This window comes from Gossypium hirsutum, chromosome A13, assembly GCF_007990345.1.
Source record: "Gossypium hirsutum isolate 1008001.06 chromosome A13, Gossypium_hirsutum_v2.1, whole genome shotgun sequence".
In the NCBI taxonomy this organism is placed as follows: Eukaryota; Viridiplantae; Streptophyta; class Magnoliopsida; order Malvales; family Malvaceae; genus Gossypium; species Gossypium hirsutum.
In genome coordinates, this window is record NC_053436.1 from 95,997,653 (window position 1) to 96,016,917 (window position 19,265).

Sequence of the window (19,265 nt, forward strand, 5' to 3'; positions counted from 1 at the left end):
AAATTTATATGATAGATTTTAGTGAACATTGAAATTGGGCTCAATAAGTGATTTGGCAATTTAAATCGTGATTGGTAGGAATAGTTAATGAATTGCATATTTATGAATTGTTACACGTATTTTTCTGAAATACGAGGAAGTGATGGTAATTGATACATGGAAATATGAACTATGATATATATAAAAACATGGAATATGTTTGATAAATGTGTTCATTCATAATTATGGAATTATGTACCTCATGTGTGCTATTTGCATAAAGATGATATTTCAAATACTTTGGTAAATAAAGCTTAAATATGAAATAGTATGAAATCAAGATAAGTTGTTATGAAAATATATTTAGATTTCAGAGACATGGCTGATATATGTTGTATGATTACATAACATGAAATTGTGTATATATATGAGAAATTTAATGAGAATTAAGCCCATACACGTTTCTTGTTATTTATATGAAGTGTACGACTGACAAGGGTGATGAAGTTATAAACAGAGAGTTACACGGGTTGAAAACACGAGCGTGTGACTTTCCAAAGTGTGAAAATTTTCTAAGTGTTGCAAAAGTTTCATATGCTTACGGTTTGGTCCCGAACCACCCTGAATGTATGTTTTGGGCCCCATAGGCCCATATAAGGGACGTTAAACATATGTATGGAAGTTTTTAATTTAGAAGAAATTTTATGGCTGATTTTTTTACATGATTGATCATATTAAGTTCGGTAATGCCTCGTACCCTATTCTAGGCTCGGAATACGGGTAGGGGGTGTTACATTTTTACTATTATAAAAATATATAATTTAATTCTTGACTCCCAAAAAATTTCAAACACTACCTAGGATACTCAAATTTATATATCATTAGGTTTTTGTATCTAAACTTATTATATACCTAAAGCAATATATATTTATATATACCCAAACATTCATAATTTAAGTTAGTTAAATTTTGACACATTCAAAATTTTTATACAAAAACCTAAAATAATATGATATCCGTCTCAGAAAAGATGAAATTTGCACGCAATAAAATTGAAAAATTCATATAACCAAATCAATTACGGAAAGGAATATGAACATTTTTCATTTCATCTGTATATTTATACCTTTTATCGGTGAAAGTACCATAAAAATCACTATAGTAAAAATCAAATTGTATTTTACCTCTTTTAAAAAAAATAAATTAATCCTTACACATTAAATTAGAAAGCAAATTAATCTTGTTAAAATTTTTATCCATTTTATTATTAAAAGTTAATATTTGTACGTCAACATGGCATACATATGACACGCCGCGTGTCATTGTCAAATTATTCCATCAAGCACACCAACTTTTAGTTATACAAATAGATAAATTTTTAATATAAAAATTAATTTATTTTTTGATCTAATGTACAGTTACAAATTTACCCATTTTTTATGTAGAATGAATAAAATACAATCTAACTACTATAGGAGTCTCTATAGTACTTTTGCCCACTTACAACAGAACAAGAATATACACAACCCTAAACCCAACTATTTGAAGAAAACAATAAAAGGGGTCTCAACTCCACAAATTCCTAATCTGTCTATGCACATTTGGTAGATATACAAATATATACCTCTCCCTCCCTGCCTCCATGTCCATGGACTACACAACTGTTTATATTTGTTACCAAAATGTAAATAAACTGTACCTGAGAATGGACGCCATCTATGATGGTGATTTGCCGCAATTTTGTAACACTTTCCCTCTATTTGGCCACCATTTTTTTCGTGTTTTGTCTGAATCTTGATGTCTATGCTTTCGGACTATGGCCGTAGTTTCCTTTAATCTCACCTTGTAATCTTTCTTCCATGCCCTGAACCTGCGCTTCAGTTTCCGTAGTTCTTCGTAAGAATTCATGTTAGAAGCAGGTTGGGTCGTTTTGTTTATATCATCTTCAAAACTTTGTTTCTGCTGCTCAAATTCCTTTACCAGACTGCTCACTCCATTTTCTCTCCCCCCAACCTCTGCCGTAGCACTGACTTCACTCTTTTTGGCTGCAGCAAGACTTGCCTGCAACAAGTGCAATTCAAATCAATACACATCTAAGTCATTGTAACTAGTAATGGTAATCTACATGCACACAAACTCACTTGCAGGGGTGCAGTTTGCTTTCGCAACATCTCCTCCGTTTTTTTCATCTTTGCTTCAGACTGTTGTAATTGCTCCTCCGTTTTTTTCATCTTTGCTTCAGACTGTTGTAATTGCTCCTCCATTTTTTTCATCTTTGCCTCATACTGTTGCAGTTGTTCCTGTAATGTGGCATTTTCCTGTTGTTTTTGCCCCAAACTTGCTTCAGCGTCAACAACTCTTCTTTGAAGCTCTGCCATTGCTGAAGACTGCTCATTTGGTATGTCCTGGTCAACCCCAAAAAGAGGGTCATATTTAAGTCCTTTGGCCCGGAATGAAAGAAAATATCTTTAGAAAACAGCATGTTATGAGAAGAGAATACATTTGCTTCAGAATTTTCTCTAACCAGCTTTTGTTTAGATCTCAACGTTATCAATTTATGCGGGTTACTGAAATGTTTCCTGACCAAACATCCACGAATTGCTGCAGCAAGCAAAAACGATGATAATGGTAAGAAAGAGAACTATAGACAACAGAACCCAAAAATTTACATAGCACAAAAGAATTTACCAGATTGTAAACCTATGATTGCAGTCAACTGCCCATCATGTAATTGGGAAGCAAATGCCGAGCCCTTATTTGCCTCATCAGTGTACTTCCCTTGGAAATTTTCACCATATGCAACAACAACACAAAGGAAACATCCCATCAATTGATAAGACAAAAGAATGTAAATTACCAAAATATAGGTAAAAATAATCAAAAATCTACACTTTCGAGCCTCTAGTATAAAAAGGTGCATTGAAGCTGAAGATGTTTAAATAAGGAATCTAAAATGTCATGCAGAAGAAAAACCAATGCATGAAACAATGTTAACTTCTGACTGGACAAAACAACATAAATGTTAGAAAACAAGCAATGGTTTTGGTAACACCTGTTTGCAACACCTGTTTTCTCCTATCCTCCAATACACCAATCTGCAAGCAAGACAGACATAACAGCGTCAAAGAAACTATTATACAAAACTACAAAGAAAATGAAATAAGTTTGCATCTCCATTCTCCAAACTCAAAATTACGGGTACATAATATCAGGTGGAATATATTGTTTGATTTATTTGGTCGGAATATAAGATTACCTAAAAGTAAAGTTTCCTAAATTATCATTATTATAGAATTTTAATTTTTATAAGTTCCAACATTTTTTAGTCTTAAAATTTTCATAAAATTATAGTAACTTAATAATTCCATTTTTATTACATTTTGGTTTTATCATATGAATTCAATTGAACAACCATTGAACCTAATTATGCTAGTTTATTTATATATTTTATAATTGTTTAGTTTAGAGAATTTGGTTTGCTTTTAATATAGAAAGAGAAGTGAAACTAAAATTTATGATATAAACCTTGAAGTTTTCTGTTGTATTTAATATGGTTTGGGGTTTTATAACAATCTAGGAAGATTGGGATTCTTTTGTTTTTAAATAGACTTGGTTTTTTTTTAAAATTGGCAATCTGGGTTTGTTTTTAATGTAAGCTATTATAGCCTTATTTGTAAAATTTTATATAAGATAAGAAAACATGGAAGTTTTATTTCCACAAAAAATAAAACCATATAAAGAAAATAATTTCTCAGTTAAAATATGCCATCAATCCTTGTACTCTTCCCAAAATTGAAATTTAGTCTCTGAACTTTTATCTTAAAATTTTTTGTCTCTCCACCTTTTAAATTTCAAAATTCAAATCCAATTGTTTTTTTCGTTAAATTTGTTAGTGTGACATTTTGAAATAAAAAAATTATATTAAATTTTGAAATAAAAAAAATTAATATTAACTTAGTAGCCATGTAACTAAGAAAATAACTTTGTAATGAATCTGAATTTAACAAAATAATTTTTACAATATAAACAATTGAACCTGAATTTTGAAATTTGAAAAGTAAAAAAACTAAATTTCTAAAAATAGAAATACAGAGAATAAATTCCAAATTTACGAATAGTACTAGAACTTATGACATATTTTAACCTAATTTCTCTCGGTCTTTTACTATGGGCAGTTTAGAAATACAGAGAATAAATTCCAAATTTACGAATAGTACTAGAACTTATGACATATTTTAACCTAATTTCTCTCGGTCTTTTACTATGGGCGTTTTAACCTAATCTCTATATAATAATAACCCCCTATCTCAAGTAAGGATTCATCAAGAAACTAGCAACTCAGATTAATCAAACAATTTTCATAAAAGAAAAAGATTAATCAAACAAATTCAAATTTGTGGTTTAACCCAATACCAAAATTCAAAATTTATTAAAAAATTTTCATTTTTCAAGAGCATTCTACAAACAATTTTTAAAAAAATAATAACAACAAATCTTTAACAAATGCAATAAAGAAGCATGGAGACAAAGGGTAATTTTGTTTTAAATTTCAGATTTAGCCCAAAATCTTAGATAACCTAAAAAAAAGGCAGTAATAAAATTACACCCTATATTACGGTATCTTAACACTATTTAAAAATGTGAGATTACAGGATGACCGGTCTGTTGAGAATCCAAACATTGTGATCTCATTCCAGAATATAACATTACAGACCGTAATGTAAGATTCGGCCAACCACACACCCCTTTACAATCAAATATAAACCTGGTTGTCTTAGCAATTTATATATAGACACAGACGTATGTACGTACACACATGTATACATAAACCTGGTTTCTTAGGCTCCACTTGAAAAAGGATTCTTCGTGATCTCTACAATGACTAATTTGGCTACAATGATTTTTTACCGTAGTAAGTGAAATTCATCTCCTAGCTCAAGCAGAGTAGAAAATGTAGAAAGTTAGGATAGAACAGGTCGCTGGCCTTATATGAGATCTTAGTACAAACTCTTGATACGAATAGACCAAAAGTTAAGTTGGTTGACTCTTGCAATTATCTATAGTGTCACATAGGTCCTGGGCGTGGTTAGGGAAAGTGACACCGAGGTTGAAAATTACAGCACAAATCAAAAAACACAAGAAGAGAGTATAGAACTTACCAGCCCAATTCGAAGATACAGTTTGGTGTAGCCAATTTGATACATTCCAGGGAGTATATTAAATTGTTTTAGAACAGCAACTGAAATACTTAAAGGATCCGGAGATTCATTGGTTTCTAACAGCAGGAAACCATACCTGAACACAAATTACAGGAAGAATCATAGGGACTTAATAAAAATTTTAAAATGAGTCATAAGTAAACGAGTTTTTAGCCTCTACCTGTCTGCAAATTCCTGATGTGTCATTCGAGTAGGATATCCAGATCTAGACATTCTAACAGCCTCCAAAACTCCACTACATCTAAGCTGCTGTGAGACAAGATCCTCTTCATACATGCCAGGGAGCTGCTTGCGATTTGGTTTTATGCAGCAAATAAAGTGAGGTTTTGTCTTCTCCAACTGCTGCATTAGTTTGAAGAGTTTACCCTGCAAGTATAGAACAAAAACATCAACATTTACAAAGCATGTTTTTATGTTTTATACTGAAGACTAACATGAGAGAGCTTCTGCAATAAAGAATGGATCACAACTATTGAGTAAATTTTACCTTAAACTTTGCACTGACACTTTGATTTGGAGAATCCAATGAAGTTGCTGGTTCCAGGGTTTGATTAAGCATTTTAATGGCAAATAATTGTGGCAATTGGCCGTTACAGGATGACAGAAGTTCGATTAACTCAGGGTTGAGTGAATCTTGGTTCTTCTTCAAAAAGTCATTTGTATTATAGAGTACCTGACAGAACTCTGAAAATCAGTAATTTCATTGTATGCCTTGCACATTACCATATCAACAGTATGTAATGCTATTTGAATCAACTTCCCAAAAAGCAAGCTCCATTGATTGATTCAAGGAATTGCTCTAAAGCTACATTATTAAACTGGATATACATGTATCTTAAATGTTGTGAAAAGATGAGTAACTGACCTCTCCCGCAAAATGTCGAACACCAAAAACCCTGCCTTTATCTCCTTTGAAGCAAGCCATACCATTGAGGTTTTGCTTCAACTTATTAGCAAGGGTTGCATCATTTGCATCAGGGGAATGCAAATCCTCATCCAATAAGGACAGTAGCCCTATCGGTTTCTGCAAAATGGCTAGCAAACAAAATACTGACAGACAGCCCACTAACATTTTGCTTTCAATGCAACAATATATTACAAGGAAATAAATTACCTTCTCAAATAAGTCCAAGCACTCTTGGTTGTCTGCAAAATCAACTTTAACCCCATCAATTCCATCCAACTCATACTCCTGAAATTGGACCAAGAGAAGACCCTTAAATGAGAATCCAGCTTAAGAGTATAGAGGTCTCATTCTTCTACAGAACTGCATAGAAATCAAACAGACAAATACTATACATGTAAAAATATTTAAGATGCTAACCTCTTGCTCAAGCTTAAATACATGCCGGTTGAAGTGCTGTTGCAACCTCTCATTTGCATAGTTTATACAAAACTGCTCAAAGCTATTCTTCTGAAAATGAGGAGAAAAAATCATCAGTTGGAGAAACTTACAAAAATATACCCTAAATGGCTAAATAAATGTACTTACCTTGAATGACTCGAACCCATAAATATCAAGGATGCTTATGGACCAGCCAGTGTGCTGTTTGCCCACTTCAAGTAAGTTGTTTATTTGTTCCACAAGCCAGTCAAACAAGCTAGCATAGATGAATTTTGCCAAAGCATCTCTTGTATCAATGGCCTAAGTTACTAGTTGAAATTAGTTCATTATAATGTTGTTAATGACTGCATCCGAGCAAATATAGAATAGGCTCATGAATAATTTTGTTAACCAAATACAGGACAAACCTGCGACATTGTAAACTTTTCAACAATATTACCCTCTTCAGTTTGGATTCTACGGGCAGATAAAGCTTCCTTCAGTTCATGCGATTCACAACCGATCATCCGGGCAGCATTAATTAAAGCTGCAACAAGGAATAAAACATAGTATCTCAAATAAATTCTTAAAATATAATCATTTTCAGTCTTCAAGGATAAACACAACATATTAACAAGCATGCACTTATATGCAACACAAAGGCTAATTAAGAATTTAGCTTTAAAAGATTCAACAAAAAAGCAATGTTAGCATGTAGAAAACTATGATGATGAAGAACATATTATAAGGTCTTCACAGCACATGCATTTTCATAAATTTGTATTTTATCGTGTATGATGAGTTCAGAACAGAATTCCTAATGGTCCAAGACATGTTACTTGGTAGTCACTACAACATAACAGTTGATGAAATACGTGGAAGATTATTAACGAAAAACAGGTCACTTTAAAGTCCATCCAAAGTAACTTAATAAAGGTTGGACCACGTTCATTGCAAAGCTAGCAGAAATTTTTAAGAAATAAATAACGCAGGAGCCTTTATTTTATTATAATATTTTATTGTACTTGTTTATTATTTAGTTTAAAGTATTAGATATCTTTTTGGACAGCTAGGCTTATTATTACTTGAGGATTAAGTCTAAGATTAATAATAAAATCTTATTTGCAAGAAAGCCTAGTAACTTTACTTGAAAGAAAGAAAACTTATATAGATAAGTTGTAGGCTTTACACCCATTATTATTATTATTGTTTTCTTTGAATTAATAGAAAAACTAGAGGTTTTCTATAACCTCAAGTTTTCTAGAGTTCCATCTTTCCAACTAGTTTGCCGGCCCCTAAATCTTTCTTTTGTTACTATTTTCTCCCTTAAACCACATCAAGTTTTGGTTGCAGAGCCTAATTATATCCTAGGGTTTGCTATCAAGCAATGGTTGGACGCGTTAGAGATTGAGGAAGAGGAAACCGGTATTGAGAAATGGAATGGGCTGCAATACGAAGAGCAATTGAAGAATTACAGCGTGCACTTTATGCTTGGCTGCAAGAGGAACAAAAATGAACCTTGAAGGAGATTCCGAAAGGTGCCCACAACCAATTTGACATACTAGAAGGTAGTCTCTCTAATAAATATGATTTTGGTGTGAAAGAAAACTCCTTTCATGATGCTAGACCCACAAACCTTGCAATACAAGATAGATTGAAGGAGCAGTTGGCGCATGCCCTTGATTTAAACGAGGGTAGAATTAATATTGAAGTTGCTGATTTGCTTAATAAGATGCATGTAGAAGAGCAAGACTATGATTTGTAAGATCCTATTTATGATGGGTATTCGGAAGAAATTGAGGAAGAACCCTTGATTGTTCGTGATGCATTGACAACAACCTTAGAGGAAGGACAGGAATGGAGGTGAATTGGAAATCTCCTAGATATGTCAAAGGACACAACGTCCGATATGATGATATTGAAGTAAAAAGAACTGATTCTATTTCTACAATCAAATCAGATTCTACCAAGAGAAAACTTTGTGCTTGTCAGATTACAGTTTACTAATTAAGGAATATTTAAGTGTATCAGATAGGATTCTGTAAATATTTTACTGATTACTATCCCTAATTTTAAGGCTGTTTTTTTAGACAGCATCCCTAGAGTTAGTCTGTTTCCTAGTATAGAGTTTCCTAAGTTAGGCTTACTATGTGTATAAATATTTATGTAATGTCTTATGAATAAAATGGAATAGAAAAAAGCCTGTTCTTAACATGGTATCCGAGCCAAGTTTTTAGCTCAAATTCTGGGATTTTTTTTCTTTGTCTGGCAACTTCTTCTCATTCCCGATCAACCCTCAAGCCTGTAGAATTTGTTCAAAAGAAACATGGCTGAAACTGTCAAAACCAACAACACTGGATAAGGGAATTCTCAAGAATCATCTGTTGAGTTCAGTAAAGAAGAAATTGAGAAGTTGAAGAATCTGCTGGGATCATTGGAAAAATCTCCTTCAATAGGTACTAGTGGTTTGGTTTTTTCAGGTATATCCTTTTCTCAAAATTCTAAAATCTCGGATATACCCACAAAAAGTTCTTGGGTCATTGACTCAGGAGCTACAGACCACATGACCCACTCCTCACAAAAATTTGTTTCATATACACCTTGCTCTAGTAGTAGAAAGATAACAGTAGCCGATGGTTTTGTGATCACAGTGGCTGGTCAGGGTGATATTGTTATAAACAAAACCCTTACTCTTAAAAATGTCCTTCATGTTCCAAAACTATTTATCAATCTTCTATCCATCCAAAGAATTACCAAAGACTCTAACTGAAGTGTGGTTTTCTATCACAATCGATGTCTTCAGGAACAGAATACGAGGAGGATGATTGGACATGCTAAGCAAGTAAATGGCCTATACTATCTTGAGGAATCCAGTGGAGAAGTTAGTGCTCTGAATTCCTCACCATTATCTTTCATATCCGAATCTATTAAAACCAATAAAAACCAAATTTGGCTCCATCACCTCCGCCTTGGTCATCCATCGTTTAGAGTCCTTAAAATTATGTTTCCTTCATTGTTCAAAGGATTAACTGTTGAAAAATTCCATTGTGATGTCTGTGAACTTGCAAAACATAAATGTACCTCTTTTCCGATAAGCAATAAAAGAACATCCGCTCCTTTTACTCTTATTCATAATGATGTTTGGGGACCATCCACTATTTCAAATATTTCTGGGGCTCGGTGGTTTGTATCTTTTATTGATGATTGTACCCGTGTGTCTTGGATATTTCTTTTAAAACAGAAATCTGATGTAAGGTCTATCTTTCCAACCTTTTACAACATAATCAAAACACAATTTGGAGCTGAAATAAAAAGGTTTAGGTCAGACAATGCCAAGGACTATTTCAATCAGTTTCTCTCACCATATTTCTAAGAAAGAGGCATTATACATGAGTCATCTTGTGTTAGCACACCCCAACAAAATGGTGTTGCCGAAAGAAAAAATGGTCACATTTTAGCTATTACAAGAGCCCTCTTGTTTCAAAAAAAGTCCCTAAACAATACTGGGGGAGGCTGTTTTAACTGCTACTCATATGATAAATAGATTGCCTACAAAAGTCCTTGAATCTCAAAGTCCTATGCAAGTTCTAGCAAAATTCTTTCCTGATTTTAGTACTTCAAGTAACCTTCCTCCCAAAATATTTGGTTGTGTTGCCTTTGTACATGTACATTCTCAAAATAGAGGAAAATTTGATCCACGAGTTGTCAAGTGTGTCTTTCTCGGTTATTCTTCCACTCAAAAGGGGTACAAATGCTATCATCCAGCCACAAAAAAGTTTTATGTATCAGCGGATGTTACTTTTGCAGAACAAGAGAATTTCTTTAATCGTCCTTATCTTCAGGGGGAGATCTTATTCACAGAAGATAAGGACAGAGAATTCTTTCTTCTTGACATTCCAGCTACTGTCCAGCAACCAAACACTCACATTCCAGCTCCTGTCCAGCAACCAAACACTCACATTCCAACTCCCGTCCAGCAACCAAACACTCATATTCTAGCTCCTGTCCAGCAACCTGAAACAGAGCCTAATACACCTAAATCACAAAGAGGGATTCAGGACACTACTCGTCCTTTACTGGTTTACTCAAGGAAGAAGGCACCGGTGCAAGTTCAATCATCTTCTCCTCCTATACAACCTGAGGTAATTGCTGAACCTACTACTGAAACTACTGAAAATTTAGATGAATTTCCCATTGCTATTAGAAAAGGGATTAGAGCCTGTACAAAACATCCCTTGTACTTATTTTTGTCTTACAAAAATTTGTCCCATAACCACAAAGCCTTTTTTACTAGCCTAAATTCTATCTCCATTCCCAAAACTGTATCCGAGGCATTAGAAGATGAGAATTGAAAAAATGCCATGAAGGTTGAAATGGAAGCTCTTGAAAAAATAAGACATGGGACTTGGTGAAATTACCGAGAGGAAAGAAACCAGTGGGATGTCGCTGGGTGTACACAGTGAAGTATAAATCAGATGGTTCTTTGGAGAGGCACAAAGCAAGATTGGTTGCTAAAGGGTACACTCAAATGTATGGAGTAGACTACCTTGAGACATTTGCCCCTGTTGCAAAGATGAACACTGTGAGAGTGTTGTTGTCACTAGCTACCAACCAAGGCTGGAAATTACAGCAATTTGACATAAAAAACGCCTTTTTACATGGTGATCTTGAGGAGGAAGTCTATATGGATGTTCCACCAGGATTCGGTCCAAATACAGGACAGGTAGTTTCCAAACTAAAAAAGGCTTTGTACGGGCTAAAACAGTCCCCGAGGGCTTGGTTTGGAAGATTTACCAAAGTAATGCTCAAGTTGGGGTATAAACAGAGTCAAGGAGATCACACTTTGTTTGTAAAACACTCATCTTCAAGGAGAGTGACTGCTTTATTAGTCTATGTAGATGACATTATAGTGACTGGTGATGACCTGGAAGGAATGGAGAGTTTAAAGAAATGCCTAGTAAAAGAATTTGAAGTCAAAGAGCTCGGAAAGTTAAAATATTTCCTTGGTATTGAAGTGGCACACTCTCAGGAAGGAATCTTTATATCTCAGCAAAAATACATAGTTGATTTGTTGACAGAGACAGGCAAGTTGGGATGTAAACCAGCAGACACACCCATAAAGATGAATCACAGACTTGGAGATGCACTAGAAGATGCAGCAGTTGATAAAAGTTCATATCAAAGACTTGTGGGGAAGCTCATTTACTTGTCTCATACCAGACCGGATATTGCCTATGCAGTCGGTGTTGTAAGTCAGTTTATGCACAACCCCAAAGAATCACATCTTAGAGTTATGTATCAATTCTACAGTACTTAAAGGGCACACCAGGTAAAGGAATCCTATTTAAAAAGGGGGAGAATTTAACCCTTGAAGCCTATACTGATGCAGATTATGCAGGGTCTATGGTTGATAGAAGATCAACCTCGGGCTATTGCACTTTCCTAGGAGGCAATCTTGTGACTTGGAGGAGTAAAAAACAGAATGTTGTGGCTAGATCTAGTGCAGAAGCTGAATTTAGGGTGATGGCTCTTGGAATTTGTGAGCTATTATGGCTAAAAATTATTTTGGAAGATTTGAAGATCAAGTGGGAAGGTCCAATGAAGTTTATTGTGATAATAAATCTGTTATCAATATTGCACATAATCCAGTTCAACATGATCGTACGAAGCACGTTGAGGTTGACAAACATTTTATAAAGGAAAAACTGGACAGTGGCTTAATTTGCACTCCATTTGTGTCCACTGATGGTCAACTAGCAGACATACTTACCAAAGGGTTGTCTGGAAAGTTGTTTCAGAAACTAGTAGGCAAGCTGAGAATGGATGATATCCACTTCCCAGCTTGAGGGGGAGTGTCAGATTACAGTTTACTAATTAAGGAATATTTAAGTGTATCAGATAGGATTCTATAAATATTTTACTGATTACTATCCCTAACTTTAAGGTTGTTTTTTTAGACAGCATCCCTAGGTTAGTCTGTTTCCTAGTATAGAGTTTCCTAAGTTAGGCTTACTATGTGTATAAATATTTATGTAATGTCTTATGAATAAAATGGAATAGAAAAAAGCCTGTTCTTAACAGTGCTGAACACAAGAAAAAGCAAGAAAGCCTGAAGGGAAGTAATAGTCAAAAGCTAATGCAGTCTTTTGAAGAAAAACTACTTGCTTTCAACGTGAAAGCTAACTTTCTTAAAGCTGCTGCTAAAAAACTAGGTTCTGGTGGTTTCAAGTGAAATAGACAGTGCTAGATTATCCTCAAAAAATGAAGAGAGCCTCAATGAAAGAGGCATGAATAAGGACTTTTGGTTGATGGTTTTGCATGACCATCTTCCTTGGCATCCGAACTTGCATCTTCTTTTGATGAACACAAAAATCGATGTTGGTTTGCTCTCTAAACCTTTGCCTAGAACTTATATGGATAAGGGGAATGAAGTAATTTGTAGCTTTCATGATGAAGACCTAATTAGTAATAGGGAGATGAAACTTTTACTAGTTTCTTGTACATCAGTGTCTAGTCTAAAACTGATTCAAGGGCCATTGTTTTTGCTGCCAAGCAAGATCCCAATCGCATTGGATATGGCAATTCATGTCATGTGCCAATTGCAAGGTATGGGACTTGGATCCCACATAGAGAAGTAAGGGATTTCCTAGTGGGGTTTATATGGACCTAGGCTCTCCAACCTCAATAGCTAGCTTTTGGGGTATGATTCTCCAAAAGTCCATATCAATTGATATTAGAGCCAGCCATCATGCTTCTCAGTTGCAATCGTGCAATGCAAGTGGTGATGCCGGCATTGCAGTGTTTGTTCGCCTGGGGCTAGATTAAGCTAGCGCAAAGCCAGTTCGTGTGGGCACGGAGGCTGCGGAGCGTGGTGGATTGTTATGTTCGAAGGCATTTTTCTCGAGGCAGATAACAAGGATTAGCCACCAATTTTTAAACTGAATGTTTAAAATTTTTTCAACTTATCTTGGAAACTATAAGTTGTGTTAGCAAATGAGGACTATTTCTCTCTTGATCTTAAACATGGCTGGATTTCCTTCATTGTTGCGCGATATAATCTTGAAAATTCTTGAATATGTTGTGATTGTAGTGAATGGCGTTCCTGAACAGGAATTATCATATCTATGTTGTTTATCACAGCAACCAATTACATCAGAGTTAAAGCTCACCATCCTTTTCATTTATGTAAAGCTCCTACTGTTTGATGAACAATAAAAGAAAGCTATAAGAGAACTCAATGTGCTGGAAGTCTTGTTGGATGATTTATAACCAACACAAGTTTATTTTGAGTCAAAATCAACATCTCGGTAATGCCAATGAGTTGGAGAGAAAATCCAGTTTTAACAGCTTCAAGCAACACTTCGGTAGTAAGGGTGTTATTGTTACTTCCACCAAGTTCATGGAATCTAGTTCACAGAAGTTTCCAATTTTTGACACTAAGGATATTGGTATTATTTTGAATATAAGAAGAAAAAATTTGTTTTGGCAACAAATATTGCTGAAAGTAACTTCAGCATAAATGATGTTGAAAATTCAAATAAGACACAACTACTTCCTAAAGCTAAAACTGATGTTATTGAACGGTTAACGTTAAAGAAGCTTGGTTTAGATGGGGTAATAGATTAACAGATTTTTGTTGAAACAGTTAGGCAAAACAGCTAGCGAATGTTCTTCGAGAGCGGAAAGAGAGCTACAACGTGCTGATCGAGAAATTTATGTTGATGTAGTCAAGTTTTTCTTACCGAAGTCGGCTTTCCAAGCCGGGGAGAATGTCGTAGGAGCTTTTATTTTTATTATAATATTTTTTATCATTTCAGTTTGTTATTTAGTTTAAAATATTAGATATCTCTTTGGACATATTTTATTGTTTCAGTTTATTATTTAGTTTAAAGTATTAGATGTCTTTTTGGACAGGTAGGCTTATTATTACTTGGGGATTAAGACTAGCATTAATAATAACCTATATTTGCAAGAAAGCCTAGTAACTTTACTTGAAAGAAAGAAACCTAATATAAATAAATTGTAGGCTTTACACCCATTATTATTATTCTTATTATTTTCTATAACTCTTAAGTTTTCTAGAGTTTCATCTTGTTTCCTACTAGTTAGGCAGCCCTTAATTCTTTCTTTTGTTACTATTTTCTCCCTTAAACCACATTAATAAACCTGAATATCTGCATGATAAATGACAATATCTTGTTGCCTGAAGTTCAATGTTAAAACTAGTAAACTAGTCCAGTTTCTAAAGTAGAAGCTTCTTGACTCACCATAAGTAATAGAACAAATTGACATGTGTATTCACTGCCAAGCAATTGTATTCTTCATTTTATGTACCACCACCGTGCAGATGAGACATCGCCATCATAGAACTATGTAAGGCTTATATAAGTTCAGTTCCTTGGGAAATGCTATAATCTCTCTCTCTTGGCAAAAAACAAAAAAAAAAAACAGAATAATCCTAGACCTATATATCAAATGCATTTTATTTTTCTGAAGAATACCATTATGCAAAGCAAAAACCCATATTATTACCTTCATCATTTGATGCCTCCACATGATTTTCATAATCAATAGCATGAAATGATATATTTCCCAGCCATAACACTGCCGCAAGCATTGCAAATGCTTGATCTTGCTCTCCTTTGCTAATTTGGAAAATGTCTAACGTTTCCTACAGAAATGGAGAAACTATTGCTTAAAAGACAATGGGACAGACATTATGTGGAAAAGGAATGCCTGCGCTATTGATGGTAACATTAAAATATAGCCTTCTGAGTTACCATAAACTTAAGAAATCTCTGAGCATCATCAACACCATTAATCACCAAGCAGTCACTCTGGGCCAGATAGTTGTACTCTTTAGCCATTTTAAGATTCAGTCTCTCTGCAAACACATTATTATGAAGATCATAAGTAGCAGATTCAAGTTATTAAGTTACAGAGTGGTAAACAGTATCATGCATTTATGTCAAGTTAAATGGATATGTTGAGGGTTCTGGCATTTAAATGGATATGTTGAGGGGTTCTGGTATTTTAACATAGATATAGCACCCATAGCATTTAATTGGTTCAATCTAAAGAATAAAAGACCATGTGGCAAGAATAACTTGAGCAAGCTTGAGATTTAAGTGGTATGATAAAAAAGTTTCAAGAGAATAGGTGCAAGCACACTAGCATAGTTCCATGTAGATGAGATAGGGCATGGCCAATGTTATAGAGTCTGAAAAACTATTCTAAATCTGCATAAATTGTAAAGCACTGTACAATGAAATAGTACCCCTTAGAGCTTGCGGAGCACCAGCACAAAGCTGATAAAAGATATGGTAGGACCTTTCACCAGCGGCCAACTGAACTACTCTTGACTGCTCAAGAATGACATCAAAAAACATACACATCAAATATCATACATGATAACAATGATAAAATTCCTGGAAAGTTTAATTGAGTCGGGAAGTCACCTTTTCCAGAAGAACTATCCAGAAGGATTGTCAGGGAATCAACATTAGCACAAAAATCAGTCAGTCACCGGGATTATCTAATATCATTTATTACTACAATGTATCAAGTATACCAGTAATCTTTTCAATTTCAACATGCTTACAAGTTCGAATCTTGGAACCGCATATCTTCCCTGCTGCAGTAAAATGAATTTCAATAAATTTCCCCTGCAACATAAGTATGTCAGAGTAATTAATAAGACATACTTTCTGAGCTATTGCAGATGTGAAATCATAAACCAAAGTAGAAATTTTCCACTAAGATCTGCTAGAGTAGAGAACAATTTCTAAATAAATAAGGGAAAGAACTCACAAATCTACTAGAGTTGTCATTCATAGATGTCTTTGAATTTCCAAATGCTTCAAGTATACAACTTGTCTGGAGGATTTGACAGTCTATCCCAACATTGCCACCTCCAAGGGCAGCTAGGTATTGCACCGCAAATTTTGCTGTCTCAGTTTTCCCAGCTCCACTTTCCCCACTGCAAGATAAATTTATATATAATTCTACAGTTCATAAAACAATACATGTGCTTAAAGACCAACAGAAGTATTGCATAACCATATATACCTAAAAAAATTAAACATCAAACTAACCTTATCATCAGAGATTGATTTACTCCATCTGCAAAATTTTAATTAGACATAGAGAGAACATCAGAAACAAGTTATTGTGACACCACTAGGTAATTTATCACTTGTTTATTGTAACTAAAAGAATGGATTCATTCACCATTCATCATCTCATTATAAGCGTTCTCTGCTATAGCAAAAACATGAGGCTTGTCTGTAGCTTTCTGTTTATAAGTCGTGACAATATCCTTCCCATTAATTTGGACATCTTTGAATGGGTTGACTGCAATCAAAATTGGACCTGCTTTACTCTACATAAAGAAAAAATGTATAAATGGAGCGCTGCAGAGATATCTTCATAAGGACATGAGCAAGGCTTATATCCCACTTACATATATCATATCACGAGAATATCTATATTTAAGATTGTGAAAAACTGTGGGCTCATTCAAATAACTAAGATGCATGAGATCATCCACACCATCCAGAATTTCTGGGTTTGCAGGAAAGAGGTGGCAGGTAGAGACTTTAACAACCTATAACAATGATATAGTGTAGATCACACACCAACCAGCCAAAGGGAGAGATTAATGAACAATTTCAGAAATCATGAAACTTACATTTCCATTGGCAAGGGAGACAAATGATTCTTCCCCTGATGTAGAATGTATAGTTCCAGATACCCACACTCCATTGGATTGCCGACACCAAACTCGAAGTTTCTGAAACCAAATCGCTCACAATAAGTAGATTTTCTTTTAAAAACAAATAAATACTTCTTTTTGCACTAAATAGATTTGTTATGACCCTCAATCCTATAACATATCATCAAAAACATTCCTAATCAATTATATAAATATATGAAGAAAAAAAAACAAAGAACACTTCATTTGACACACACATTACTTTTGGCAATAAAACAATAAAAATTTCATTAAGACAATAAGAAAAAGAAAAGAAAAACAATACTAGACAAACTGAACCATTCTTCATATTCCCATTTCATAAAATCCCATATTTCCCCATATTCCTACTAATTCACTTCCTTCCTAGTATCAACCCCCAAAAGCAAAGAAAACATAACTTTACATGGATATATCATACATTAAACCTCCAAACATAAAGTAAGAGCTAAAGAAACCTCTTCCTAAACATACTAAAACAAAGTTGATCAAACCAATCTAAATCATACTTCAGATTTCTCGTTTCTTAAAACTCCATATTTCCTTTATGCTTTCTAACAACATCCTATACAGTCTTAAAACATGGGTTCATCAATTTTGAGCTTCTAAAAACACTTCCTAAGCATACTTAAAGCAAAAAAAAAAAAAACCGAAATACTAATTTCAATTCCCACTTAATACTTACTTTCTCAATAAAATACCCAATATTATCACTCCCTTCCAAAATCCCCTTTTCCTCCATCCTTTCCTCTCCTTCAATTCCTTCCACTGCCACCACATTATATGGCGAATTCACATTCACATCTTTCCTCCTTTTTTTGTTCCAAAAGGTATTCCTCTTCACTCGCAACTCATTTTCTTTCCTTTGCCCTTCACCACCGCTTTCGCTATTAGAATCGGTATTGAAGTTCGGCTGAGCAGACCAGCGTCCCGATCGAATCCTTGCCCTTGATGGTGGTCGAGAAGGTAATGCCGGCGGTAAATCTTTGGGCCTATCGGAATTGTCTCGAAGCCGGAGAGATTCTAACATCTCTTCCAGCGAACTTCTCGCTAGAGTCGTAGGCGACAACATCAAGTCCGAGAGCGGGAAAAACCCCTAAAACCAATCCAAAAAATAAGTTATTTTTTAGAAATTCATCATCAATTTTTCGTGTTAAAGGCGCATAGAGAAAGCCAAAAGAATATCGGAACTGCAAAATTCTTGAGGTGAAAGAGAAAAAGAAAATGAACGGCGAACAAAACAAAAGACTGGAACGTGTCCGATTTTGTTGATAAAAAACGGAAATCGAAACTTTGGGGATTAGAATTTGCTAAAAAAGAATGAAATGAAATGCCGCGAATTTTGAAAAACGGAACTTTTGATTTTACGAACAATTTTAAAATACGAAACATTAAAAAATTAAATAAGTAGAAAGTTTGTTTTGGGATTAGGGCACGTTTGGTTCGCTGTATTGGATTAGAGGTGTATTGGATTAGAGGTGTAATAGCAAATCAACTGTTTGGTTGAATGTAATGGAATAGAGGCGTAATAGTAATCATGTTTGGTTGAATGGAATAGAGGTGTAATAGCATAATGGAAAAAAAAACTAAAATGACTAGAATACCCTTAGCATAAATTTGTTTAGGTAAATGATTATTGTTATTGTTATTTAAAATTTAATAAGATTATTAATATCAATAATAAATAATTTAATCATATTTAAACATAATTATTATTAAATATATTATAATTAAAATATATAATTTAATAAAATTTTTAATAATTAATATTCTTATATGAATTTATTCAAATCATAATATAGATAATTTAACATAATTATTATTAAATATATTATAATTAAAATATATAATTTAATAAAATTCTTAATAATCAATATTCTTATATGAATTTACTAAAATCATAATATATAATACTATAAAATATAATTTGAAATAATTAATATTAAATATATTTTAATTAAAATATATGATTTAATAAAATTTAAAATAA

General features: G+C 33.9%; 1 protein-coding gene across 4 annotated transcripts; it reads right to left on the reverse strand.

The window, feature by feature from the left end:
* Window positions 1–1,397: 1,397 nt before the first annotated feature.
* Window positions 1,398–18,622, reverse strand: LOC107895297 (myosin-2). Of its 4 annotated transcripts, none has more exons than XM_016820602.2 (24): window positions 17,961–18,615; window positions 17,213–17,314; window positions 16,985–17,128; window positions 16,753–16,903; window positions 16,617–16,644; window positions 16,333–16,501; window positions 16,124–16,187; window positions 15,981–15,994; window positions 15,800–15,884; window positions 15,303–15,406; window positions 15,055–15,193; window positions 6,951–7,069; window positions 6,691–6,843; window positions 6,523–6,612; window positions 6,313–6,390; window positions 6,064–6,222; window positions 5,686–5,871; window positions 5,359–5,564; window positions 5,139–5,274; window positions 3,032–3,074; window positions 2,668–2,757; window positions 2,504–2,580; window positions 2,121–2,384; window positions 1,398–2,040 (listed from the first exon to the last, which is right to left on the reverse strand). In XM_016820602.2, exons 1-24 carry the CDS (start codon window positions 18,345–18,347, stop codon window positions 1,696–1,698), a joined length of 3,333 nt encoding a protein of 1,110 aa, XP_016676091.1. In that variant the 5' UTR covers window positions 18,348–18,615; the 3' UTR covers window positions 1,398–1,695. The 4 variants fall into 4 exon arrangements, 3 of the variants coding, with proteins under 3 accessions (XP_016676091.1, XP_016676090.1, XP_016676092.1); XM_016820601.2 differs by having other exon boundaries at window positions 2,480–2,580; window positions 17,961–18,614; XR_005907756.1 differs by having other exon boundaries at window positions 1,758–2,040; window positions 2,121–2,419; window positions 17,961–18,622.
* Between the last annotated feature and the right edge of the window lie 643 nt (window positions 18,623–19,265).

Excerpts from the sequence above, each read along its gene's own strand:
- LOC107895297 (XM_016820601.2), bottom strand. The coding sequence starts at position 18,347 with ATGTTGTCGCCTACGACTCTAGCGAGAAGTTCGCTGGAAGAGATGTTA. Across the intron at positions 16,188-16,332 it reads ATGACAACTCTAGTAGATTT|GGGAAATTTATTGAAATTCA; the intron begins GTGAGTTCTTTC and ends CTTATGTTGCAG. Across the intron at positions 6,844-6,950 it reads AAAAGTTTACAATGTCGCAG|GCCATTGATACAAGAGATGC; the intron begins GTTTGTCCTGTA and ends CTAGTAACTTAG.